This window comes from Macaca thibetana, chromosome 4, assembly GCF_024542745.1.
Source record: "Macaca thibetana thibetana isolate TM-01 chromosome 4, ASM2454274v1, whole genome shotgun sequence".
In the NCBI taxonomy this organism is placed as follows: Eukaryota; Metazoa; Chordata; class Mammalia; order Primates; family Cercopithecidae; genus Macaca; species Macaca thibetana.
Genome location: NC_065581.1, coordinates 126,353,291 through 126,381,200, shown reverse-complemented (window position 1 = coordinate 126,381,200; position 27,910 = coordinate 126,353,291). Strand labels below are relative to the sequence as shown.

General features: G+C 39.6%; 3 protein-coding genes across 13 annotated transcripts in view; 2 read left to right on the top strand and 1 right to left on the bottom strand.

Moving 5' to 3' along the window:
* The window catches only part of ECT2L (epithelial cell transforming 2 like), a 111,802-nt gene extending 88,145 nt beyond the window's left edge, over positions 1–23,657 (top strand). For all 3 annotated transcript variants that reach the window (XM_050787349.1, XM_050787347.1, XM_050787348.1), the window contains 4 exons: positions 31–96; positions 1,018–1,106; positions 19,753–19,925; positions 21,316–23,657. In XM_050787349.1, coding sequence (XP_050643306.1) covers positions 31–96; positions 1,018–1,106; positions 19,753–19,925; positions 21,316–21,443 — 456 coding nt within the window. In that variant the 3' untranslated portion in view covers positions 21,444–23,657. The remainder of the gene's footprint in view (positions 1–30; positions 97–1,017; positions 1,107–19,752; positions 19,926–21,315) is intronic.
* ABRACL (ABRA C-terminal like) overlaps positions 1–27,910 on the top strand; it is a 564,811-nt gene that overhangs the window by 399,124 nt on the left and 137,777 nt on the right. The gene's annotated exons all lie outside the window — the stretch shown is intronic.
* REPS1 (RALBP1 associated Eps domain containing 1) overlaps positions 23,679–27,910 on the bottom strand; it is an 84,997-nt gene continuing 80,765 nt past the window's right edge. For all 6 annotated transcript variants that reach the window (XM_050787350.1, XM_050787351.1, XM_050787352.1 and 3 more), the window contains 3 exons: positions 26,282–26,430; positions 25,096–25,201; positions 23,679–23,944 (listed from right to left, as the gene is read on the bottom strand). In XM_050787350.1, coding sequence (XP_050643307.1) covers positions 23,876–23,944; positions 25,096–25,201; positions 26,282–26,430 — 324 coding nt within the window. In that variant the 3' untranslated portion in view covers positions 23,679–23,875. The remainder of the gene's footprint in view (positions 23,945–25,095; positions 25,202–26,281; positions 26,431–27,910) is intronic.

Below are 27,910 nucleotides of genomic sequence, written 5' to 3'. Positions count from 1 at the left end.
GTTTGCCTAAAAGTACTTTTTTTCCCCTAGATGAAGCAAAACATCAATATGAAGGATCATCTGTCAGATATACAGAGAATCATCTGGGGATGCCCTGTATGTATTCTTAGGAACTTGCTATATCTCATGCTCATGAATACAACCTCCAATCATTGGCAAAAGGAGACCTACAGACCCCAAGGCAGCTACTATTTGTGGAATGCCTGCTACGTGCCAGGCACTGCCACGCCCTCCCATTTCACATCTTTCTTATCTGCAAGGTTGCTCTATAAGAAGGGGCACAAGTGAGCTTGCCCCTATCCCATAACTTTTCGATAGTCTTTGTTCCTTTATTGGTATTACTGTGATCATGATGCCCTTTGAGGAAAGGGGCCATGTGTTCTACTTACTTTCTTTTTTTCCGAGACGGAGTCTCGCACTGTCGCCCAGGCTGGAGTGCAGTGGTGCAATCTCAGCTCACTGCAAGCTCCACCTCCCAGGTTCACACCATTCTCCTTCCTCAACCTCCCGAGTAGCTGGGACTACAGGAGCCCACCACCACGCCTGGCTAATATTTTGTATTTTTAGTAGAGACGGGATTTCACCATGTTGGCCAGGCTGGTTTCCAACATCTGACCTCAGGTGATCCACCCGCCTCGGCCTTCCAAAGTGCTGGGATTACAGGCGTGAGCCACTGCGCCCAGCCCACTTCTCTTTCTGAATAGTTCCCTTCTTATCCCCCAACCCCCAACTTTGTTTTTGATATTAGGAAAGCACTTACAAATAAAACTATAATTTCAGTAGTTTTAAAACTTTGACAAAAATTACTTTTTTTTCCCTTAAATATAGTTTTCTTTGTCAATACTGTGGTCTTTCTAAGAAAATCTGTTTCATAAACAGTGAAAACATTAACTTTTTCATGTTTGAACTGTGTTTTACTTAACATTTGCATATTCTGGGATATAAAATGGTTTGCAGTAGTAAGTTTTTTTATTTAAAAAAATTTATATGTGCTTCTATTTTGTTTTTGATTTATAGACTCTATCAGAAGTAAACAGATATCTAATTAGGGTACAAGATGTAGCCCAACTTCATTGCTGTGATGAAGAAATAAGTTTCTCTCTAAGGTAAACAATAGTTAACTATCCTAAGGCTGTGGACACCTTCCAAGCAGGTGACTGTCTTACTCATCCTGTAGCTCCAGCATTCAGTACAATGTCTGACACAGTAGGTTTGAAATGAATCTGCGCATTAGACTGAAAAGTTACAGACAACTCCCTCTGAGATAGTGTAGGCTATTTTATCACCATGTTCGCATTCCAGCCAGCTACTGGGTAGAATGGGAGAAGAAAATTGTCCCTGCCAGGACCACAAACTCCACATAAGCAGGCATTCTAAAGGTTGGTCACTTTCCTTTCTTTTTTTTTTTTTTTTTTTGAGATGGAGTCTCACTCACTGCTGCCCAGGCTGGAGTGCAGTGGTGCAATCTCCACTCACTGCAACCTCCGCCTCCAAGCTATTCTCCTGCGTCAGCCTCCCTGAGATTACAGGCACCCGCTGCCATGCCCAGCTAATTTTTGTATTTTTAGTAGAGACAGGGTTTCACCATGTTGGCCAGGTTGGTCTCAAACTCCTGATCTCCAGTGGTCCACCTGCCTCGGCCTCCCAAAGTGCTGGGATTACAGGCATGAGCCACTGCACCCGGCCACTTTTCTACTTAGCTAAGCTCCAAGTGTTGCAGGATTTTCACACCAATGATCTGCTCAAATGTAAGAAAGAGAGGACCAATTTATTATCCTCAGATAGTTATTGAGGTCAGTTTTTAACAAGACCTTACGCTATTTAGTTTGCACGATGCTCAGAGTAACCTAAGAAAAAAAGATGGAAGGATGCTACTTTTTATAAATTAGTATCCCCTTTACTCCTTTAGAACAAGAGTGGGCAAAGTTTTCTGTAAACGTTCACATAGTAAATATTTCACGTAGTAAAGAGTTTGCTGGCCAAATGATATATGCAGCAACTACCCAACTTTGCTATTGTAAAACAAAATCAGCTCTACCAATGATGCAACACATAACAAGTGATACACTATTGATAAACCGTACAAGATATAAATGAACAAACATGACTATGTTCCAATTAAACTTCATTTACAAAAACAGGTGTGGGCCATAGTGTGGTGATCTCTGCTTTAGAAAACTGTTCATCAAACTATGAATAAAATAATAGAAATAAAATAAATAACAAAATAATTAATAGAATAAAATAAAATTCTATTCTCATTCTTTCTTTCTGTATGTAAGTTTGATTTTCAGTATTAATGACAAAGAGTGACTCAGCAAACAGCAACCAAAGGGACAGGAATTAACTCCTTTAATTTGTTCAACTCCAATAAGCATAATGAAAATTGATTTGTTATTTCAATGAATATTTCAACAAATGTTCCTCAACGGCACAGGGTAGCAGGGTAGGTGGAAGAAATCAGTCCCCTCACCTCCATCCTTACCTAGACTAGATCGTAAATGAAAATCAAATCACACAATATGTCACTTTTCTCATTGTCATGACATTTTTGTTTTCTTTGATCTGTTTGTTGTTTGTTTTGTTTTGTTTTTTGGCTTGTAGCAATAGAAAAGAGCTACAATGATGGAAAGAAACTACCTACCAAACCAGCAATTCTAAACACACTGCTTTGGTAGAAGACATTCTGTGATGATTCCAGTTTTTGATTATTAGATTATTCTACATTCATGTATTCCTTCTCAAACACTCTTCCTTTCTTTACATAAGTTTGATTTTCTACATCATTTTTCTTCTCTCTGCAGAACTTCTTTTAACATTTCTTAATGTTCTACTAAGGTCAATGAATTCTCTCAGTTTGTGTGTGTGTAAAAAATTTATTGTTTGAAGGAAATTTTGCTGGATACAGATTTTTAGGTTGGTGGCTTTTTTCTTTTAACACTTTGCTTATTTCATTCCACACTCTTCTTACTTACATGGTTTCTGAAGAGAAGTTCAGTGTAATTTTTATCCTTGTTCCTCTATAGGTAATATAAACCAACAATACAATTCTAAGCCTCCCAGCCGACTGAATGGACTCCTCCTGTCAGCCAAGGGGATTCCAAAGTAAACCTGAAAAACTAGTTCAGGCCACGATAGGAAGAGGGGATTGGATATGCCTCATTATACTCTCCTCCCTTAAGTATTCAGGCACAACTGACCCAAATTTAACATTGAAACAGAGATCTTAAGACTGATAAAATGAACTCCTTGTAGAAATAAGATACCAAATTCCAACTCATCTCCAGTATTGTATTACATGGCAGATAGCAGACCCTGAAATAAATCAGAGTATTTTACCTCAAAATATATTTCTTTGACATATTTTGAAATGGCCCTGCAAAGTAATCTCTTTTGGGAAAATCTCCTCTTTCCAGGTCTTTTCCTGATCCAGGAGAGATTCGGCTAAGAGTATGGTATCTTTTAAGGTCTGATAAGAGACATTTACCATCTATTCTCCCTGAAGCCTGCTACCTGGAGGCTTCATCTACATAATAAGAACATTGGTCTCCACAATCTCTTATCTAAAGCCAGACGCTCCTTTCTACTGATTCCAGATCTTCAGATAATAACTCTTTCAACCAATTGCCAATCAAAAAATCTTTTGAATCCCTCCATGACCTGGAAGCCCTTAATTCAAGTTGTCCCATCTTTCTGGATCAAACAAATGTAAAACTTACATGCATTGATTGATGTTTGCCTGTAACTTCTGTCCCCCTAAAATGTATACAATCAAGCTTTAACCCAACCGCCTTGGGTACATTTTCTCAGGACTTCTTGAGACTGTGACCCAGGCCCTGGTCACTCATATTTGGCTCAGAATAAATCTCTTTATTTTACAGAGTTTGACTCTTTGTTGACAGTAAGGTGGGTTTTTGTTTTTGTATTCTCTGAAATGACAAAGATTTTCTCTTTTATTTTCTACATCTAAATGTATTATGCCTAGATGTAGTTTTTTTTTTTTTTTTTTTTTGGGGGGGGGGGTATTTATCCTGTTTTATGTTCTCTGAGCTTCCTGGACCTATGGTTTGCTGTCAATTATTTTGTAAAATCTCCAGTCATTATTACTCCAGATATTTCTTCCATCTCTCTTTCTTCATCTGGTATTCCCATTATGCATATGATTTGCCTTTTGTAACTGTCCCTATGACTTGGATATTCTGTTCTTTCCCCTGGTGGTCCCTACCTGCTACCCCTACTTTGTCCTTGGTCTTTTTTTCTCTCTGCTTTTCAGCTTGGCAAGCTTCTATTGACATATCTTCAAGCTCACTGATTCTTTCCTCAGCTGTGTCCAGTGTATTAATGACCACACCAAAGGCATTCATTTTTGTTATATTTATTTCCGGTATTACCTTTTCTTTCTTAGAGTTTTGGTCTCTCTTCTTACATTACCCGTCTGTTCTTGCATGTTGTCTACTTTTTTCCATTAAAGTCCTTCACATATTAATCATATTTAACTTTCTGCTCTGATAATTCCAGAATCTCTACTGTATCTGAGCCTGGTTTTGATGCTTGCCCTGTCTCTTCAGTCTGTGTATTTTGCCTCTTAGTATCATGTGTGTATATATATATATATATATTTTTTTTTTTTTTTTTTTTGGAAACAGAGTGTCACTCTGTCACCTAGGCTGGAGTGTAGTAGTGCAATCTAGGCTCACTGCAGCCTCTTCCTCCTGGGTTCCAGCGATTCTCCTGCCTCAGGCTCCTGGGTAGCTGGGATTACAGGCACGTGCCACCACACCCAGCTAATTTTTGTATTTTTAGTAGAGACGGGGTTTCACCACATTGGCTAGGCTGGTCTTGAACTCCTGACCTTAGATAATCTGCCCACCTTGGCCTCCCAAAGTGCTAGGATTAAAGGATTGAGCCACCGTGCCCAGCCAGAACCCCTTATAATTTTTTGCTGAATACCAGATATAATGTGTCAGGTAAAAGGAACTAAACAGGCCTTCAGTGTGAAGTTTTATGTTTATCTGGCTGGGAGTTAGGTCATATTTGCTGTTTGTTGTAGCTTGGCGTCAGAGGCTACAGTTTTCTCCCATGTCCTTGTTTTTTTCTCCCTATCATCTTTGGGTTTCCCTAGAGATCCCTTCTTTTTTTTTTTTTTTTTTTGAGACAGAGTCTCGCTGTGTCACCCAGGCTGGAGTGCAGTGGCCGGATCTCAGCTCACTGCAAGCTCCGCCTCCCGGGTTTTTACGCCATTCTCCTGCCTCAGCCTCCCGAGTAGCCAGGACTACAGGCGCCCGCCACCTCGCCCAGCTAGTTTTTCGTATTTTTTAGTAGAGACGGGGTTTCACCATGTTAGCCAGGATGGTCTCGAACTCCTGACCTCGTGATCCGCCCGTCTCGGCCTCCCAAAGTGCTGGGATTACAGGCTTGAGCCACCGCGCCCGGCCAGAGATCCCTTCTTAAATAGGGTCTGAGCCTTGCAGTTATTTTAGCTGTAATCCTATTATCATACCAGAGTCCTACTGCTGTGGTAGTTAAGATGTCAGAGGAGGAAAAATATTCTAGAGTTCTGTGATCAATTTTCAGTCTTTTAGTGAGTCTTTTACTTCTGGATTGTGACCTTCACAAGTGCTTCTCAGTTTTTGTTTTTCGTTTTTTTTTCACCTCTAACATGAGACAGTAAGGTTAGAAGTGGCTGGAATTGGGTATTTCCCTTCTCCCAGGTTGATTAGCCTCTGGTAAAATCTCAGTTGGTTAGGTTCTAGTAGAAGTTTCCCTTGAGGTCAGGCCTTTGTTAAGAACAAAATACTGACATTTAAGAAAGATGTTTCAATCCTGAGCAAGATGGCCGAATAGGAACAGCTCCAGTCTCCAACTCCCGGCGCGAGCGACACAGAAGACAGGTGATTTCTGCATTTTCAACTAAGGTACTGGGTTTATCTCACTAGGGAGTGCCTGACAATCAGTGCTGGTCAGCTGCTGCAGCCCGACCAGCGAGAGCTGAAGCAGGGTGAGGCATCGCCTCACCTGGGAAGCACAAGGGGGAAGGGAATCCCTTTTCATAGCCAGGGGAACTGAGACACACAACACCTGGAAAATCGGGTAACTCCCACCCCAATACTGCGCTCTACCAAGGATCTTAGCAAACGGGCACACCAGGAGACTATATTCCACACCAGGCCGGGAGGGTCCCACGCCCACGGAGCCTCCCTCATTGCTAGCACAGCAGTCTGTGATCTTGCGACAAGGCAGCAGCGAGGCTGGGGGAGGGGCGCCCGCCATTGCTGAGGCTTAAGTAGATAAACAAAGTGGCTGGGAAGCTCGAACTGGGTGGAGCTCACAGCAGCTCAAGGAGTCCTGCCTGTCTCTGTAGACTCCACCTCTGGGGACAGGGCACAGCTAAACAACAACAACAACAAAAAGCAGCTGAAACCTCTGCAGACGCAAACGATTCTGTCTGACAGCTTTGAAGTGAGCAGTGGATCTCCCAACACGGAGGTTGAGATCTGAGAACGGACAGACTACCTGCTCAAGTGGGTCCCTGACCTCTGAGTAGCCTAACTGGGAGACATCCCCCACTAGGGGCAGACCGACACCCCACACCTCACATGGTGGAGTACACCCCTGAGAGGAAGCTTCCATAGCAAGAATCAGACAGGTACACTCGCTGTTCAGCAATATTCTATGTTCTGCAGCCTCTGCTGCTGATACCCAGGCAAACAGGGTCTGGAGTGGACCTCAAGCAATCTCCAACAGACCTACAGCTGAGGGTCCTGACTGTTAGAAGGAAAACTAACAAACAGGAAGGACACCCACACCAAAACCCCATCAGTACGTCACCATCATCAAAGACTAGAGGCAGATAAAACCACAAAGATGGGGAAAAAGCAGGGCAGAAAAGCTGGAAATTCAAAAAATAAGAGCGCATCACCCCCTGCAAAGGAACGCAGCTCATCGCCAGCAATGGATCAAAGCTAGATGGAGAATGACTTTGACGAGATGACAGAAGAAGGCTCCAGTCCATCAAACTTCTCAGAGCTAAAGGAGGAACTACATACCCAGCGCAAAGAAACTAAAAATCTTGAAAAAAAAAGTGGAAGAATTGATAACTAGAATAATTAATGCAGAGAAGGCCATAAACGAATGGACAGAGATGAAAACCATGACACGAGAAATACGTGACAAATGCACAAGCTTCAGTAACTGACTCGATCAACTGGAAGAAAGAGTATCAGCGATTGAGGATCAAATGAATGAAATGAAGCGAGAAGAGAAACCTAAAGAAAAAAGAAGAAAAAGAAATGAACAAAGCCTGCAAGAAGTATGGGATTATGTAAAAAGACCAAATCTACATCTGATTGGGGTGCCTGAAAGTGAGGGGGAAAATGGAACCAAGTTGGAAAACACTCTTCAGGATATCATCCAGGAGAACTTCCCCAACCTAGTAGGGCAGGCCAACATTCAAATCCAGGAAATACAGAGAACGCAACAAAGATACTCCTCGAGAAGAGCAACTCCAAGACACATAATTGCCAGATTCACCAAAGTTGAAATGAAGGAAAAAATCTTAAGGGCAGCCAGAGAGAAAGGTCGGGTTACCCACAAAGGGAAGCCCATCAGACTAACAGCAGATCTCTCGGCAGAAACTCTACAAGCCAGAAGAGAGTGGGGGCCAATATTCAACATTCTTAAAGAAAAGAATTTTAAACCCAGAATTTCATATCCAGCCAAACTAAGTTTCATAAGTGAAGGAGAAATAAAATCCTTTACAGATAAGCAAATGCTTAGAGATTTTGTCACCACTAGGCCTGCCTTACAAGAGACCCTGAAGGAAGCACTAAACATGGAAAGGAACAACCGGTACCAGCCATTGCAAAAACATGCCAAAATGTAAAGACCATCAAGGCTAGGAAGAAACTGCATCAACTAACGAGCAAAATAACCAGTTAATATCATAATGGCAGGATCAAGTTCACACATAACAATCTTAACCTTAAATGTAAATGGACTAAATGCTCCAATTAAAAGACACAGACTGGCAAACTGGATAAAGAGTCAAGACCCATCAGTCTGCTGTATTCAGGAGACCCATCTCACATGCAGAGACATACATAGACTCAAAATAAAGGGATGGAGGAAGGTCTACAAAGCAAATGGAGAACAAAAAAAAGCAGGGGTTGCAATACTAGTCTCTGATAAAACAGACTTTAAACCATCAAAGATCAAAAGAGACAAAGAAGGCCATTACATAATGGTAAAGGGATCAATTCAACAGGAAGAGCTAACTATCCTAAATATATATGCACCCAATACAGGAGCACCCAGATTCATAAAGCAAGTCCTTAAAGACTTACAAAGAGACTTAGACTCCCATACAATAATAATGGGAGACTTCGGCCGGGCGCGGTGGCTCACGCCTGTAATCTCAGCACTTTGGGAGGCCGAGGTGGGCGGATCACGAGGTCAGGAGATCGAGACCAGCCTGGCTAACACGGTGAAACACCGTCTCTACTTTAAAAATACAAAAAACTAGCCGGGCGAGGTGGCGGCGCCTGTAGTCCCAGCTACTAGGGAGGCTGAGGCAGGAGAATGGCATGAACCCGGGAGGTGGAGCTTGCAGTGAGCTGAGATCTGGCCACTGCGCTCCAGCCTGGGTGACAGAGCGAGACTCTGTCTCAAAAAAAAAAAAAATAATGGGAGACTTCAACACCCCACTGTCAACATTAGACAGATCAATGAGACAGAAAGTTAACAAGGATATCCAGGAATTGAACTCATCTCTGCAGCAAGCAGACCTAATACACATCTACAGAACTCTCCACCCCAAATCAACAGAATATACATTCTACTCAGCACCACATCACACTTATTCCAAAATTGACCACATAATTGGAAGTAAAGCACTCCTCAGCAAATGTACAAGAACAGAAATTATAACAAACTGTCTCTCAGACCACAGTGCAATCAAACTAGAACTCAGGACTAAGAAACTCAATCAAAACCGCTCAACTACATGGAAACTGAATAACCTGCTCCTGAATGACTACTGGGTACATAACGAAATGAAGGCAGAAATAAAGATGTTCTTTGAAACCAATGAGAACAAAGATACAACATACCAGAATCTCTGGGACACATTTAAAGCAGTGTGTAGAGGGAAATTTATAGCACTAAATGCACACAAGAGAAAGCTGGAAAGATCTAAAATTGACACTCTAACATCACAATTAAAAGAACTAGAGAAGCAAGAACAAACACATTCAAAAGCTAGCAGAAGGCAAGAAATAACTAAGATCAGAGCAGAACTGAAGGAGATAGAGACACAAAAAACCCTCCAAAAAATCAATGAATCCAGGAGTTGGTTTTTTGAAAAGATCAACAAAATTGATAGACTGCTAGCAAGACTAATAAAGAAGAAAAGAGAGAAGAATCAAATAGACGCAATAAAAAATGATAGAGGATATCACCACCGACCACACAGAAATACAAACTACCATCATAGAATACTATAAACACCTCTATGCAAATAAACTAGAAAATCTAGAAGAAATGGATAATTTCCTGGACACTTACACTCTCCCAAGACTAAACCAGGAAGACGCTGAATTCCTGAATAGACCAATAGCAGGCTCTGATATTGAGGCAATAATTAATAGCCTACCAACCATAAAAAGCCCAGGACCAGATGGATTAACAGCCGAATTCTACCAGAGGTACAAAGAAGAACTGGTACCATTCCTTCTGAAACTATTCCAATCAACAGAAAAAGAGGGAATTCTCCCTAACTCATTTTATGAGGCCAACATCATCCTGATACCAAAGCCTGGCAGAGACACAACAAAAAAAGAGAATTTTAGACCAATATCCCTGATGAACATCGATGCAAAAATCCTCAATAAAATACTGCCAAACCGGATCCAGCAGCACATCAAAAAGCTTATCCACCATGATCAAGTGGGCTTCATCCCTGGGATGCAAGGCTGGTTCAACATACGCAAGTCAATAAACATAATCCAGCATATAAACAGAACCAAAGACAAAAACCACATGATTATCTCAATAGATGCAGAAAAGGCCTTTGACAAAATTCAACAGCCCTTCATGCTAAAAACGCTCAATAAATTCGGTATTGATGGAATATATCTCAAAATAATAAGAGCTATTTATGACAAACCCACAGCCAATATCATACTGAATGGGCAAAAACTGGAAGCATTCCCTTTGAAAACTGGCACAAGACAGAGATGCCCTCTCTCACCACTCCTGTTCAACATAGTGTTGGAAGTTCTGGCTAGGGCAATCAGGCAAGAGAAAGAAATCAAGGGTATTCAGTTAGGAAAAGAGGAAGTCAAATTGTCACTGTTTGCAGATGACATGATTGTATATTTAGAAAACCCCATTGTCTCAGCCCAAAATCTCCTTAAACTGATAAGAAACTTCAGCAAAGTCTCAGGATACAAAATTAATGTGCAAAAATCACAAGCATTCTTATACACCAGTAACAGACAAACAGAGAGCCAAATCATGAATGAACTTCCATTCACAATTGCTTCAAAGAGAATGAAATACCTAGGAATCCAACTTACTAGGGATGTAAAGGACTTCTTCAAGGAGAACTACAAACCATTGCTCAGTGAAATAAAAGAGGACACAAACAAATGGAAGAACATACCATGCTCATGGATAGGAAGAATCAATATCGTGAAAATGGGCATACTGCCCAAGGTAATTTATAGATTCAATGCCATCCCCATCAAGCTACCAATGACTTTCTTCACAGAATTGGAAAAAACTGCTTTAAAGTTCATATGGAACCAAAAAAGAGCCCGCATTGCCAAGACAATCCTAAGTCAAAAGAACAAAGCTGGAGGCATCACGCTACCTGACTTCAAACTATACTACAAGGCTACAATAACCAAAACAGCATGGTACTGGTACCAAAACAGAGATATAGACCAATGGAACAGAACAGAGTCCTCAGAAATAATACCACACATCTACAGCCATCTGATCTTTGACAAACCTCAGAAAAACAAGAAATGGGGAAAGGATTCCCTATTAAATAAATGGTGCTGGGAAAATTGGCTAGCCATAAGTGGAAAGCTGAAACTGGATCCTTTCCTTACTCCTTATACGAAAATTAATTCAAGATGGATTAGAGACTTAAATGTTAGACCTAATACCATAAAAACCCTAGAAGAAAACCTAGGTAATACCATTCAGGACATAGGCATGGGCAAGGACTTCATGTCTAAAACACCAAAAGCAATGGCAACAAAAGCCAAAATTGACAAATGGGATCTAATTAAACTGAAGAGCTTCTGCAGAGCAAAAGAAACTACCATCAGAGTGAACAGGCAACCTACAGAATGGGAGAAAATTTTTGCAATCTACTCATCTGACAAAGGGTTAATATCCAGAACCTACAAAGAACTCAAACAAATTTACAAGAAAAAAACAAACCACCCCATCGAAAAGTGGGCAAAGGATATGAACAGACAGTTCTCAAAAGAAGATATTCATACAGCGAACAGACACATGAAAACATGCTCATCATCACTGGCCATCAGAGAAATGCAAATCAAAACCATAATGAGATACCATCTCACACCAGTTAGAATGGCAATCATTAAAAAGTCAGGAAACAACAGGTGCTGGAGAGGATGTGGAGAAACAGGAACACTTTTACACTATTGGTGGGACTGTAAACTAGTTCAACCATTATGCAAAATAGTATGGCGACTCCTCAAGGATCTAGAACTAGAAATACCATATGACCCAGCCATCCCATTACTGGGTATATACCCAAAGGATTATAAATCATGCTGCTATAAAGATACATGCACACGTATGTTCATTGCGGCACTATTCACAATAGCAAAGACTTGGAATCAACCCAAATGTCCGTCAGTGACAGACTGGATTAAGAAAATGTGGCACATATACACCATGGAATACTATGCAGCCATAAAAAAGGATGAGTTTGTGTCCTTTGTAGGGACATGGATGCAGCTGGAAACCATCATTCTCAGCAAACTATCACAAGAACAGAAAACCAAACACCGCATGTTCTCACTCATAGGTGGGAACTGAACAATGAGATCACTTGGACTCGGGAAGGGGAACATCACACATCGGGGCCTATCACGGTGGGGGGGGAGGGGGGAGGGATTGCATTGGGAGTTATACCTGATGTAAATGATGAGTTGATGGGTGCTGACGAGTTGATGGGTGCAGCACGCCAACATGGCACAGGTATACATATGTAACAAACCTGCACGTTATCCACATGTACCCTAGAACTTAAAGTATAATAAAAATAAAAATTAAATAAAAAATAAAAAAAATAAAAAAAAGAACAAAGTACTCTGGGCATATTTCAAAATGGTACTTTTCTCCTCCCCACCATGCAAGAATATTGTATATTATATGTATTCATATAAATATATATATTTGGGTTTTTTTTGAGACAGGGTCTCACTCTTTCACCCAGACTGGAATGCAGTGGCCTGAGCTCCAGTTCACCACAACCTCCGCCTCTCAGCCTCAAGGGATTCTCCCGCCTCAGTCTCCTGAGTAACTGGGATTACGGGTGCATGCCACTACTGCTCGGCTCATTTTTGTATTTTTAGTAGAGACGGGGTTTTTACCATGTTGGCCAGGCTGGTCTTGAACTCCTGACCTGTAATGATCCACCTGCCTCAGCCTCCCAAAGTACTGGGATTACAGGCATGAGCCACTGCGCCCAGCCGGGAAAAGGAAATTTTTTATTAGCTCTTCATTGCAAGAATCTGGAAGGCTCCTAGAGGCAAAACTCACACCAGTGTGCAAGCCCAGAGTTATTAAATGCTAAAGCTAGTCTACACTCTAGTAGTTAATCCAATACCCTTCAAGCATCCTTACTCCATACAGGCAATTTCTGTTTCTGATAAGCTTTGATTCTCTATAGCAGCCTATCATTCCAGCTTTTGGGGTGATAACTTCAATTCTATAATGGATCGGAGAAAAGCTGTTGATTCTGAGTTCTTCAGCTACTTGTTGTTGTTGTTGTGAGGACAGAATTGGCAACTTCCAAGCTCTTTTTTTTTTTTTAATTATTATTATTATTTTTTGAGATGAAGTCTAGCTCTGTTGCCAGGCTAGAGTGCAGTGGCACAGTCTCAGCTCACTGCAACCTCTGCCTCCCAGGTTCAAGCAATTCTCCTGTCTCAGCTTCCCACGTAGCTGGGACTACAGGCGCGTGCCACCACACCCAGCTAATTTTTGTATTTTTAGTAGAGATGGGGTTTCACCATGTTGGCCAAGATGGTCTTAATCTCTTGACTTTGTGATCCACCCGCCTCAGCCTCCCAAAATGCTGGGATTACAGGCGTGAACTACCACACCTGGCCTGCAACTTCCAAGCTCTTTACATGTGGACTGGAAGCTGGAGGTCTAGTTATTACAAAATAGATTTCGGTCTTCAATACTTGGACAACAAATGAGAATACTTTGAAGATTTAGGATAATCCAAGATCATTTTATGCTCTAATTGTGAGGTATATTTATATTTAAATAGGCACTGCTCTAAGCTATGAGGTATGAGGTATGAAAAATTTACCAGGCCCAGAGAGACATGAGTATGGGACTTCAGTCACACCTCCCCATCCATGCTTGCCTGGGGGCAATTGTTCCTAGGCTGCCTCACCCATTATCTTCACATTACCGGAAATCATAGACAAAGAACAATTATAGTCAATCAATAGTTTGTGCTATTTTAGTGTAAAATCTTGATAAACAACTCTGGAACTGCCTCTTCTTTTTCTTTAAAAATCCACTTGTAAATGCTACTAATTGGGGTGTATATTCCTGGTAACTGAATCTATGCTCCAGGGTTGCAGTCTCCAAGCTTAGCCCAAATAAACTCTACTTATATTGATTTTGCCTCAGCTTCTTCCTTTTAGGTCAATGACACTGTCTCAGTGATGACATTTATATTATTTGCTAATAAATTTAAATGTAATTTCAAATATTTATTTGAATAGTGTGGTGGCTCATTCCTGTAATCCCAGCACTTTGGAAGGCTGAGGTGGGAGAATCACTTGAGGTTAGGAGTTCTAGACCAGCCTAGGCAACATAGTGAGACCCCGTCTCTACGGGGGGGAAAAAAGTTTTGAAATTAGGTAAATGCAAACAGGCTCATATTCCAAAAGATAACACACAATACTTAGCCTGCAACCTTGTTTTCTGTCATTTTAGAAAATCACATAAAACTCAAGGAATGCCATCCCCATTTCTACCAGGAATTTTTACTTAGAGGAAATATACTCTGCTTGTATTTATAGATACAGTACCAACTCATATAAGGCTTTACTCTTTACCATATGTTAACTTCTCTCATTTGATAGATTTAATTACAATTACCTGATGAGGCAGGTAGGACAGGAACCATGTTATGGGTGGGCAATCTGGCTTAAGTTGCCTGAAGTCACAGAGTTAAGTGCTGGTCTTGGAATTTAGAACCAGGTCTCTCGGTGCACAGACAATGCTGTTTCCAGTGATTAGACCAGGAGGCAGAAAGGTGAACCAAGTCTTCCTTATAATAATCTAACATAGTAACAATTACTGAACAAATACATATTTTTCTTTTTCTGAGACAGAGTCTCCTTCTGTTGCCCAGGCTGGAGTGCAGTGGTGCGATCTCAACTCACTACAACCTCTGCCTCCCGGGTTCAAGCGATTCTCGTGCCTCAGCCTCCCAAAATAGCTTGAAGTACAGGGGCATGCCATCACGCCCAGCTAATTTTTTTGTGTATTTTTAGTAGAGATGGGGTTTCACCATATTGGCCAGGCTCATCTTGAAATCCCGGCCTCAAGAGATCCACCCATCTTGGCCATGTGTGAGCTACTGCACCTGGCCACAAATAACAGACAATAACTATGACACAGAAAGAACGAGTGTTTGCATTCTAAATGAAATTTAAAATAGAAATGAAGTCATACAGTCATTTTAAGAGCTGGGAAATTCAGAGGGCAATTTGTTCCTCTGGGGACATGGACCATTATTTTGGGTATGTTAAACTTTTAGAATATATTTTGTACCTTGGAACTTCTGTATTATTGTTTTTATCATAAACACCGATTTTCATGTCTGTGATTTTAAACTTGCTGATTTTTTTTTTTTCCCTTAATGAGATGGGGTCTTGCCACACTGGCCAGGCTGGTCTTGAATTCCTGGGCTCAGATGATCCTCCCAACTTGGCCTCCCAAAGTGCTGGGATTACAGGCAGGAGCCACTGCACGTGGCCAAAGCTTGCTGATTTTTAAGCATGCTTTTTTTCTTCCAACGGAGTCTTACCAAAGGTACAAAAGTGGTGCAGGACTGGTGAACAGAGGCCTGGCCTTGTTCATCAAATAGAGCCATCCACTTCCCAGGCCGATTTTCCTTGAGGAAATATCCTATTATACTGCCAAAAAGACATACTGTAAACTTTCCTCTTAGCTTCCCCCAAAGGGATCTACAGTCATTTAGCAGGTAACTATGCGTTAGAGAAAACATACTCAGGCTTCTCAAGGGTACTAGACTTTGGTCCAGAATTGACTCATTCTGGGGACCCCCAACGCCACTGTGATCCACCAGGCTGGGTGATAAACAGTTTCGACTCAGGTCAGCTCACAGTGGAGCTGATGACCTGCTGTTGTCCATGTACTGAAACTCTCTTTTTGAGAGAGTTTCACTCTTGTTGCCCAGGCTGGAGTGCAATGGCGTGATCTCGGCTAACTGCAACCTCCGTCTCCTGGGTTAAGCGATTCTCTTGCCTCAGCTTCCCAAGTGGCTGGGATTATCTGTAGGCTCCACACCCATGGGTTCAACTGAGGATGGAAAACATTAAAAAATAAATACAATTAAAACAAACAAATAAAAACCTCATACGGTATAAGTATTCACATAGTGTTTACATTGTATTAGATAAATGATTTAGAGAGATTATATGAAAATACCAAGCATCCTCAGATTTTGGTATTTGCAGGAGGTCCTGGAACACATTCCCCATGGATATCAAGGGATGACTGTATTTGCTTTTGCATATTTAGAGGAACTGTTAAATTTTTAGAGTTTTTGGTGTTTGGTCTGTGGATAAACATTGTTGGAGATCTTGAGGGGCTTAATTTAGTAAATGGCTTTTGAAAAGTTTTTCTAGATAAAAATCATATATAAAATAGCCCTCTCAGAATCAGATTGAAATAATAACCTCTTTGTGTGTTTCTTTCCCTCACTCATGTCCTTGGAATACAAAAGGCTCAATTCTAAGCTCAAGTTAGTATGGCTGCTCCATCCCCTCCCTGGGCCAACCATCCACCTGGTCCAAGTGGGCCACAAAACTGGAATTCTCTTTCATTCACCTCTAATATCAGTGTGATCCCTTCCAAAGGAAAAAAACTGAACATCAATTTACCAAAGCAAGTACCTCTTTGAATGCTACTTCTTTTTTTTTTTTTTTTTGAGACGGAGTCTCGCTGTGTCTCCCAGGCTGGACTGCAGTGGCGTGATCTCGGCTCACTGCAAGCTCTGCCTCCCGGGTTCATGCCATTCTCCCGCCTCAGCCTCCCGAGTAGCTGAGACTACAGGCGCCCGCCACCACGCCCGGCTAGTTTTTTGTATTTTTTTTTTAGTAGAGACGGGGTTTCACCGTGTTAGCCAGGATAGTCTCGATCTCCTGACCTCGTGATCCACCCGCCTCGGCCTCCCAAAGTGCTGGGATTACAGGCTTGAGCCACCGCGCCCGGCCTGAATGCTACTTCTTCAAAGCACTCTGTTGGCATCTTTCCTGATATTTGGATACAGCAGTTTTATTACAGATTTGAAGTTTTCTAAACTTCTATGATAGGAGACATAATTGTTCTTATGGATATGGTAAAAAAAAAATATTGCTCCCCCTCTCCCGCAAAAAGTAAGACTATGGTAGAATTCTTTCGCCTATTCAAAATGGCTACTCACCACATACTGCCCATCACACAGACTTAAAATGCACCCCCTGCCTTTCTTGCTTCCACTCTCCCTCATCCTTAGTTCTATTCATTCCTTTATTCTCAGAATAACCTATTGACTTGATCTAGAAATATTTTTTGCAAGATATCAGTAAATGTGAAGCACCCCACTCTTCCCAGCCTAAATCATAACCAAAGACAGAAGAAAATGTTTGAAAGAAAGAGCTAGCTCTAGTGGCTGGGTGACCACCGTTTCCATTGATCCACACACCTAAAACAACTCCTACTTCCTAACACTGTCCAAGTAGCTGAACCTGAAACATGGAACTCTTGGACATTTTTAAACTACCTGATGAAGTCCTTTGCCCAGTTCTTAGGCATAGCTGTAACTAACAAATGACTGAAGTGCCTTACTACTCAAAGTGTGTCCCGCAGATCTGTGGACTCAGCATCACCAGGGAGCGTGCCAGAAATGCAGAATTCTCAGGCCACCCTAGCTCTATTCAATCAAAATTTGCATTTTAACAAAATCACCAAGTAAATCAGAAGCAAATTAAAGCTATTACCATATAGTTTTAAATATGAATTATAGCAGCTTCTATGAAGAACAACCTGGAGGTATTTGATAAAAATATATACAGCAGTCCCCCCTTATCTATGAAAATACCTTTTAAGACCCCCAGTAGATGGCTGAAACCTCACAGTACTGAGCCCTATAATATCACATTTTTTGCTATACATTCATACATATGATAAAGTTTAAAGATTAGGTACCATAAGAGATTACTTAATAAAATAGAACAATTATGATGACATAAAGTAATAAAAGTTATGTAAAGGTTCATCTGTGGAAAGAGAAACCATAAATAAGGGGGGACTCCGTGTAGCCTTTGACCAATCCATCCTACTCTCAGGAATTTTATCTGACAGAATATTAGGACTTTGTTTCTATGTAAGAAATCTGCTCATTGCAACATTCACAGTGGCAATGGAGAAAAAAACAAATGAAGAGAGAGAGGGAGGGAAAAAAAGGAGGGGACCCAAGCCTCTTAACAAAGCAAATGTCCATCAAAGGAGAACACCCATCAATAGGGGAAGAGTTGAATAAATGATGTTGTACCCACACCATGAAGTACTGGTTAGCCATTAAAAGGAAGGAATAAAAGTCCTATCCATTAACTTGAAGTGATTTCCATTGCTGAGTGAGAAAAGCAAGAAAAGAGTAGGGAAAATCTTAGCATTTTTGTAAGATAACCTTTCCTGTACATAGATACGTGTGTGTGTGTGTGTGTGTGTGCGTGTGTGTGTGTATGTGTTTACCTGGGCAAGTACAAAAGAGTGGAAATGTACTAGGTTGATAACTTAGGTGATCTGAGTGAAGACAGGTGAGGTCGTGCTATGTGGAAAAGTGGAGGGGGAAAGAGGTACGCTAAATAAAAGCCAATAGCAGGGATTGATGTCACTTAAGCATTTTGTAATACTTTATGTTCTAAACTGACAATGTAAAAATCAAACAAAAATGGTGAAGATGAAAAATAAGAGACCCGAACAAGCATAAATATATGGAGTCTTCATTAGAGTAACTTCCTGAGGGTTCCTTGATGCTTCTGACAGGAAAACAATTATCCTCTATTAAAACATTTAGTTTGCTTCACTTAGCCACCCCTGGTCGGGGGGAACTGGAAGGTGGGGTGGGTTTCCCCAAGCTCCTCCCAGGCTATCACCACTCACCCCCACAGGACAGATAACCCACACTAGAGCAGAGTGAGGCCTGCCAACACAGCAATCTCGCTCCAATGACAGAAAAGTAGAGGATAACAGATGGGAGGTTGAGGACAACAAATTTTACTCCTTGATAAATATGCCTACAGTTGACCATGGTAGCAACCTCAGCAAAAACAAAGAACTATTTAATTTTTACCTTTCAAACTGATGAACTATATTAGGTTATCTACTACTTTCCAATCAAAAGTAAAAATTTTTGTATTTACTTCTACATAGTGGTTAAATGCTTTTTTCTCCTATTAATACACCTCATGCCAAATTAGTTCTTGTGTTTCTCTCTACCCCAACTTGTTATCCTTTTTCTTTTTTTTTTTTTTTAGAGACGGAGTCTTGCTCTGTCGCCCAGGCTGGAGTGCAGTGGTGCAATCTTAGCTCACTCCAATCTCCGACTCCCGGGTTCAAGTGATTCTCGTCTCAGCCTCCCAAGTAGCTAGGACTGCAGGTGCACACCACCATGCTTGGCTAATTTTTGTATTTTTAGTAGAGATGTGGTTTCACTATGTTGGCCAGGCTGGTATTGGAACTCCTGACCTAGTAATCAGCCTGCCTCGGCCTCTCAAAGTGCTAGGATTACAGGTGTGAGCCGCTGTGCCAGGCCTTGTTATCCTTAAAGGTGAAACAAAACAAAGACTTATTTTCTTCAGATTGCCCAAATACATCAAAATACCAACACTGACAAAAATTTACCAACACAGATATAATTCATTTCATAAAGAAGGGAAAGTCAGTGTTTCTTTTCCCACATGGATTACCAAATACTTATCCCATGGACAAACTCAAAGCACTCCACCAGGAGCCCTGAGGGCCCACAGTACTGACCTGACCTCAGAGACACAAGAGGGGCGAATCACATCGGGAGGAATATTATACTGAGAACTTCAACCAGCCATTCAAAATGTCAGTAGTGGGGTAAAAACCTTGACTAGTGACTTAACAATTTCAAGATGGTTAACTATGTAATAAAGCATGTATGTTATGTATTAAAACTGCACCTTCTCCATTTTAACACAGGCTCTATGAACACATCCATGATCTCAGCCTTTTCCTCTTCAATGATGCACTGCTCGTTTCTAGTCGGGGCACATCTCATACTCCATTTGAGAGGACTTCAAAAACAACCTACCAGTTCATTGCATCAGTGGCCCTTCATCGGTTACTCATAGAAAATATTCCAGATTCCAAGTGTACGTATTTTTTTTCCTTCCAAGAGACAGATACCTTCAAAAAGCTATATAATGTAAAGCTCTTTAATAGAACAGTAGAAAAAGGACTGGAATTATAATTTACCAGGTTGCAAATAATTCCCCCAATATTAGAATTTCATTAAACAATGTAAACTTTCATCTGCCTCTGAAATAGTTAAAGACAGGACTTCTGGCATTCAGACATGAACCTTAGATGTTAGGAAAACAGCTTTCAAAAATCACAAAGGGAGGCAATGCCCCATATTACCATGAGTTCTTTGAAGCAGTGACATGAGAGCTGGGGTTCTCAACCATTATTCTACACTGTCTGAAGATGCTACAGTCTTAAAGCATATTTTAAATTTTTATCTATTACTTTCCCATTCTACTAGGACTAAGTGATTATTACATATTTGACATAACCTTTTCTTCCTTAAGTTTGCATCTAAGCTGGGAGTTGTTACATAAAGGAATCCACAGATATGCAAAGGATGCTTGGTAAACTAAACACTTCACTCACAATAATTCCAATAGAAGTATCATTTTGTCACAAAAACGAAGTCCTACTTAAACCCACTGTACCTATTTTTATTAGTTATTATCCTATATTTTACTTCCCAAGCTTAAAAGGATCTTTATCTTATTCCTATATCTGTTAGGCCAGACAGTCTGAATGTAACATCTCTCATTCCAATGTTTTTCACTGCATGTCAAGACAGAACTTAAGGTTAAAGTTGGAACCCAAGACCCTACTACTTACAGAAGTACCAAACTAAACAAAAGGCCTATTTCCCAATGGCTTCAGCCCCATTCTAAATCTGAGCCTGAGAAAAAATGAGTATTTCCACCTAGAATACAAACTCAGGTTAAAAAGGCTTAGTTACCTATCAACACTGGGTATGGTTAGCGTATGAAACATGTCTCCTTCAGTTCCCTTCCCATGACAATCAGCTGTGACCTACGTCAAAACATTGTTAAGTGACCTAATAGTGGGCATTCAGCTAAGTAGCTGGCTTGATTCTGTCATTGGTTCTCATACTGAGGTCGTCCAGGTCTAGCTCTTAGCATCTTTATTTATAATAACTATCAGTAAAGACTGTTACTGATTCCAGTTCCTTCTGCAGTCATTGAGACAAGGAATTAAAAGACATTACATCATCTATCCTTTAATCTTTAAAATAATTGTAATTACAGTAACTGTAATATAGACATTATTTTACACTGCATTTGAATTATTTAGTAATTTTAGGAAGTTATATTCTACACTGGATATGTATTTCTTTTTATGTTTTAAAATTCTCAAAGATGATGACTTTTGAGTATTAACATTTTTTCTCATTTTGATTGCTACCTGCAAGGATTAATTAGTATATCTCAAATGCTTTTACAGATGTCAAGAATGCATTTATTCTTCAAGGTCCAAAATATAAATGGATTTGTGCTACAGAAGTAGAGGATGAGAAGTTCCTATGGCTGTCAGTACTTAGAAATGCAATCAAAAGCAGTATGGAGAAGTGAGACCAAACTTGAAAACTTCAAGGGTGCCAATTCTCCCCAGCAAAGACAGACAACATGTATTTTCTGTTCCAAAATATCCAGTAAGAAACAGAGTAACTGTCATGGATGATGAGATAAACTAAGATGACCCATAGGATCTTTCCAACTTTTAAACTTTATCATTTGTGCTCACTTATGTAGAATGTGTAAGTACATTTTGAGTTCAAAATTTTCAATTACTTCTTTTAGTAGCTATATTTCATGGATAATATTATTTGGAGTAATGTGATGTGATGAAACGTAAGACAGAGCAAGCACATTGTATAAAGCTTTGTTTTATGATCTAATGCAAAAAGCAGAATGAAAGTTTTCTTAAGTGATCAGTCTAGAAAAATATTTTAATTTGTTGGTGATTTACCATTTTTAACATTTTCATGAAACAATTATTGATTTAAAATATGGATAAGAGGGTTGTGCATGGTGCCTCACGTCTGTAATCCCAGCACTTTGGGAGGCCAAGGCGGCATATCACCTGGGGTCAGGAGTTTGAGACCAGCCTCACCAACATGGAGAAACCCCGTCTCTACTAAAAATACAAAATTAGCCAGGCATGGTGGCACACACCTATAGTCCCAGCTACTTGTGAGGCTGAGGCAGGAGAAGAATCACTTGTACCCAGGAGGTGGAGGTTGCAGTGAGCTGAGATGGCTCCACTGCACTCCAGCCTGGGTGACAAGAGCAAACCTCTGTCTCAAAAAAAAAAAAAAAAAAAAAAAGACAAGAAATACAAAGGACAATTTACTCAAAAACTTGTCATACATATACGGATGTACTCCTCTAGACAGCATTAAAGATATACTGCTTCCAAGTGCTAAAAAAGTTTTCTATAATTTTTAAGTGTTATTTATTGCAAGGCTAAACTCTAAGAAGCTTTAAAAATATTTTTGACATTGTTTAAATTAGAAGGCTATTCTTAAAAAGCAAATTTTAAAGAACAAAAATAAATGGAAACAGCAAAAGTTGCTTGTAATGAAATGCAGCTAAGTAAAACTGTTTCTTTTAAAACAAAGACACTGAAAAATAGGTGTTGAGTAGTTTCCTGGGCCTTTAATGCTTTAATCTGATTATTTAACAACTAAAGCCATACTGATGGCCACTTGGAAACTTTAGCTGATGTATATTTTTACCTAGATATCGCTAGGTAAAAATTATATTAATCTTGGAAGCTTGAGGTTGTCAGTTTTCCTTGTTCTTCATATTCTTGTTTATAATAACAAAACCTATCGGTACAGTTTAGGATGGTGAATCTATAGTATTTAAACAATTTTTCTTTCAGAAATGAATATACAAAACCTTCTATTTCTTAAAACTTTAAATTGTTGTTAAAAAGATGAGCAAAAGTTAAAATATTATGCTGTTTTATTGGTGTAAAACCACACTTCTGATTCTGCCAAGATATATCCATGCAGTTTAACAACTATGATCCTATAGACAGAATAACTCTTAAAGGGAATATCTGCTGTTAGCAATGGATCAAAATGTATATATCATATAATATTAAACAAAATCTAAAACAGCATATTGTCCTGAATAAGGCACACTCCAGAAACTCATTAATAGGAAAAACTTGTTTGTATAGCAAAAGAATGAGTGGCAAGATGGCTAAAGGTAAACTAGAAATCTTAAGGAATTTCCCTTTATTTTGTGAATAACTGATATCCTCAGAAGTTTTAAAACAATACTTAAAAAAATTAACAAAGGCCATTACTCATACCTATTTCATAAGTTTACATGAATGCTGAATTATTCAATCTCACATAAAATAGTTATAAGTCGCTAATGAAGTTGATCACATTTCTACAAGGGAAATATAAAATCTGACGTTTATATTTGTCACAAGTTGACATGTAAAAGAGGCTTGAACGTAACACATGATTTGTGAAGAATGCAGACAGCTGCAGAGAGTAAATTAGCTTATGGTGAAAACCGCCTTATCCAATATAATTCTTTAAAATCAAAAATTAAATGGGAAACTCTTTCTGAAGATTTTTATGGAATAGACGCTTTATGTAAAATATTAAACAAACATAAAAGGACAAACTGACAATTTATTTGAGTCTGTGACTGAGATGTAAACGAGGAGCCCATTCTATAAATTAAATTGGTGTGTGATATTAGCCATAGAAACATTGCATATCCCAGCTGCTATGGAACAGAAAAGGTGAGTGTGCCAATAAACACAACACACCCTCCAGAAAACGTCATCCTGACCTTTTTATTGTTGAAATTAAAAAATAAAAGATACTTAAATACAATGGTGAACATATAGGGCAAAACAGAATCATAAAATTTAATGTTGAGTTAAGCAGTGAGCTGAATGTTTGGGTCTCCAAATTGGCTTTGAACCCAAAACCACTTAAAAACAAGTATGTTCACAGTTAACGGCAATTGGCTTATAGGTGAGAGAATGGTCGAAGTTGTTCCAGTTGAACTTCCAGGGAAATTCTCTCCTCAAGAACATCCTGAAAAAGATGCAAAGCCCAAGTTATGTTTCAAAGTATAGAAAAATGAAGGAATATCTAACAATAGCTCTGCTTCCAGAAAACAATTTAAATTTGTCAAGACGACTAAGGGAGAGCTTATTCATATTTTAAAAGTATACTTCACTTTAGAAACGTAGTTTCTTTATATGTTAATACTAAAGATCCTAGTAATTTCACACATTTTCTTATTACACAAATCAGGGTAACAGAATGTCTAGTTATTAGAAAAGTCAGTGTTTGCAACAAATAGGTATTAACACCTGAAATTTGCAATAAGCCTGCCCCTGAATTAACCGTAGATGAATTTGTTAATATAGCTTCTTTTCCCTAGTGATGACATCTCATCTTTGTTCTATTCCAAGTGGGATAGTGCTCCAGCATCTCCACTGCCTGGAATTCCCAGGTCCCACCTTAGCTCTACAAAAACCAGAATCTTCATTTTAACATGATCCAAGATTACCTATATATGCATTAAGGTTTGAGAACCACTGGTTTGTAAGACATGAGTACCTAATAATGTTGGGGAACCATAAGTGATTCTGGGAGTAATTTTTTTTTTGACCCAGTAAGGAAGGAGTAAGTAGGAGTAATTTTTATTTCTAGGGAAGCAAAGAAATCATAGTTACTAGAAAACAAACACATTCCTCTTGGGTATTAGATGACAGTAGTACACACTGTGCATAAGCACCATTTCTATTTAAGGCTTGCCTTTTCTCTTTCCACATGCAAGACGACTGAAATTGCTGCCACCTCTCTCTTCTTCTTTTAGGCCTGTTTAAGTCCCTTTAATGGAATTTGAGTTGTCTTTGATAAAAGGACAAACTAGGACCTGGGTGCAGTGGCTCAAGCCAGTAATCCCAGCTACTCAGGAGGCTGAGGTGGGAGGATAGCTTGAGCCCAGGTTGCCAGGGTGACAGAGCGAGATCTTGTCTCTTTAAAAAAAAAAAAAAAAGGGTGTGTGTGTGTGTGTGGTGGCGTGTGGGGGGTAAACTAACCACAGTCAAAGCCATCTAGAAAATTAGAGAAGAGAGCTATGTATGTGATCTTGGAGGTGTCTGAGATCACATTCCTTCTCTTTAGGTTTCTTTACTAAGATAAGGAATATTATAAAGATTCAGAAACTATATTACCTTTAATTGTTGCTGCAATTCGCTATTCAATCTGGCCAAAACTGTGTTGGTTTCCTTATTGCGTCTAATCGATGCCTGAATAGCTTTCTTATCTTTCCCAACAGATCTGAGAAGACAAAGAAGGCAAAAAAACCTGTAACATTCATTTATCTTAAATCCTCTCTATTCCTCCCTGATCTATTTCTAAACATGAGAAGCAAAAGGAGCATCTTTTTCCTTACTAGCATAGCTCAACATCACTTGCTCAGTTGCAGTGATAAACCAAAAGCTTCAGCACTATAGGAGAGGTTAAAAAAAAAAAAAAAAAAAAAAAAAGAAATTATTAAAAAATTTCTTCTGTAGAATCACCTGAGTTTAAGTAAAAGAGTCTAAAGTAGGTACTGGCAAACCTTTTCTGTAAAAGACCAGACAGTACATATTTCAGGCTCTGTGGGCCATACAGTTTCTGTCTCATATTCTAGTTTTTTGTTTTCTTTTCTCTTCTGTTCTTTCTTCTCTCTTCTACAAAAAAGAACAAGTCATTCTGAGTTCATAGGCTATATAAAAACAGGCCATAGGCTGAGCTGAATTTGGCCCATTAAGAGTTAATCTGCTGATTCTTGGTCTAGAACACCATAATTAAAATACCAGTTTTACTATAAACTATCAAGTTTAAAGAACGTACTGCTATTGAAACAGGGTGTTAAAATGGAATTGGAATACAACTTAATAATAAAGGGGAAACATGGGAAGAGTACCTACTCATACATGACATGGCTCTGCTCAATTAAAGAACTAGTCTGACCATAATTTATTTCAGTCTGATTATTGTTGTTGTTATTATTTTTGTGATGGAGTCTTGCTCTGTTGCCCAGGCTGGAGTGCACTGGTGCCATCTTGGCTCACTACAACCTCCGCCTCCTGGGTTCAAGCAATTCTCCTGCCTCAGCCTCCCGAGTAGCTGGGTGGGACTACAGGTGTGCACCACCACACCTGGCTAATTTTTTTTTTGTATTTTTAGCAGAGACAGGGTTTCACCATGTTAGTCAGGCTGGTCCAACTCCTGACCACAAATGATCTGCTCAGCTCGGCCTCCCAAACTGCTATTACAGGTGTGAGCCACCATGCCCGGCCCAGTTTGATTGTTTTTAATTGTTGTGCTTTTTCTTCCTAGTAATTAAATGTGCCTAGGAATAGCTTTGATTACCTGGGAATAGAAGGTTGTGATGCAAGAACAGCAGCTAAGACACCCGTCTTTTGTGTATGTTCATCGACTTCTGGCCTTAATTCATCTTCTGATTTTAATCTTCTTCGAACAGGTTTAGGTGGTGGAGCAAGAGGTGTTGTGCCTTTGCTCTTTAAGACAAGAATTCCATTAATAATAAGCATTTCTGAAGACATTCATAGTTAGCACTCTGCAACACCATTTGCTTTCTTTAAGCCATTTGCTCTTGGAAAATTGAAAGTTACTTGTCCTACTTTAAATCTATGTATTTGTGGCAAGAGCTAACTTAAATTATAGAGAGAAAAGATGTTTCTAGTTGACACCACAACCATGAATGTACCTGCAATATAAATATTTTTAGAATAACATATTGATGCAAAACTGTTAATATTCAGTTTTAACATAAATATGATACAGAATCAATATATACCTGTTCAACAATAAACAAAGGCAGTCTCCAGAAATATCTAAGCATTATGACTATAGGATTTCTTACTCAAAAATACTAACATGTATCTTAATGAATAAAATAACATTATAAAGTAATGGAAAGCTAAGCAACTCTTTAAAATACCAAAAACATCACTATTAATATGCACAGTAATTAAAACTTTTGAAAATGAGTTGACATTTTGTTGGCGATTATGAATCTGCCCTCGGCAGAATAAAAAACAGCGTTTTGGCATTTACCGTAACTTGATTTACCTGTAAATAAATAAAAACAATAGTCAACTGCTATCTCTTAAGTGATATTTTTAATTTGTTGCTGTGAGTTGACAAAAATAAAGTTCATTACTTAAAAACTCACAGGACTACTAATGTAATAAAACATAGTGATATGGTTTGGCTCTGTGCCCCCAAATCTCACCTCAAATTGTAATCCCCGTGTGTCAAGGGAGGGGCCTGGTGGGAGATGACTGGGTCATGGGGGTGGTCCCCCATACTGTTCTTGTGAGAGTGAGGGTGTTCTCACAAGAGCTAATTATTTTAAAGTGAGGCACTTCCTCGCTCTTTTTCCATCCTGCCACCTGCTTCCCCTTTGCCTTCCGCCATGACTGTAAATTTCCTGAGGCCTCCCCAGCCATGCAGAGCTGTGAGTCAATTAAATCTCTTTTGTTTATAAATTACCCACTCTCAGGTGGTATCTTTACAGCAGCATGAAAACAGACTAATACACACACAGCATCCAGAAAGTAGAATTGAAGCACTTCAGAAACACATGCTGTTTTTATAACTATTGGGAATGTCTAGATGATAACAGAAAAAAAAAGTTACCAAAATTATTCCCTCAAAGGGAAAGTGTGCTGATATTTGCAATCTGAGGTACACTGATATAGTTGAGGTATTTGTCCCCTCCAAATCTCATGTTGAAATGTGACCTCTAATGTTGGAGGTGGGCCTAGTGGGAGGTGTTTGGGTCATGGAGTAGATCCCTTGTGAATGGCTTGGTGCCCTTCTCACGGTAATGAATGAGTTCTAACTCTGAGTTTACATGAGAGCTGGCTGTTTAAAAGGGCCTGGCATCTCTCCTTGCTCCCTCACTCGCCATGTGACACATCTGCTCCCACTTTGCCTTCTGCCATGAATCTAAGTTTCCTGAGGCTTTAGAAG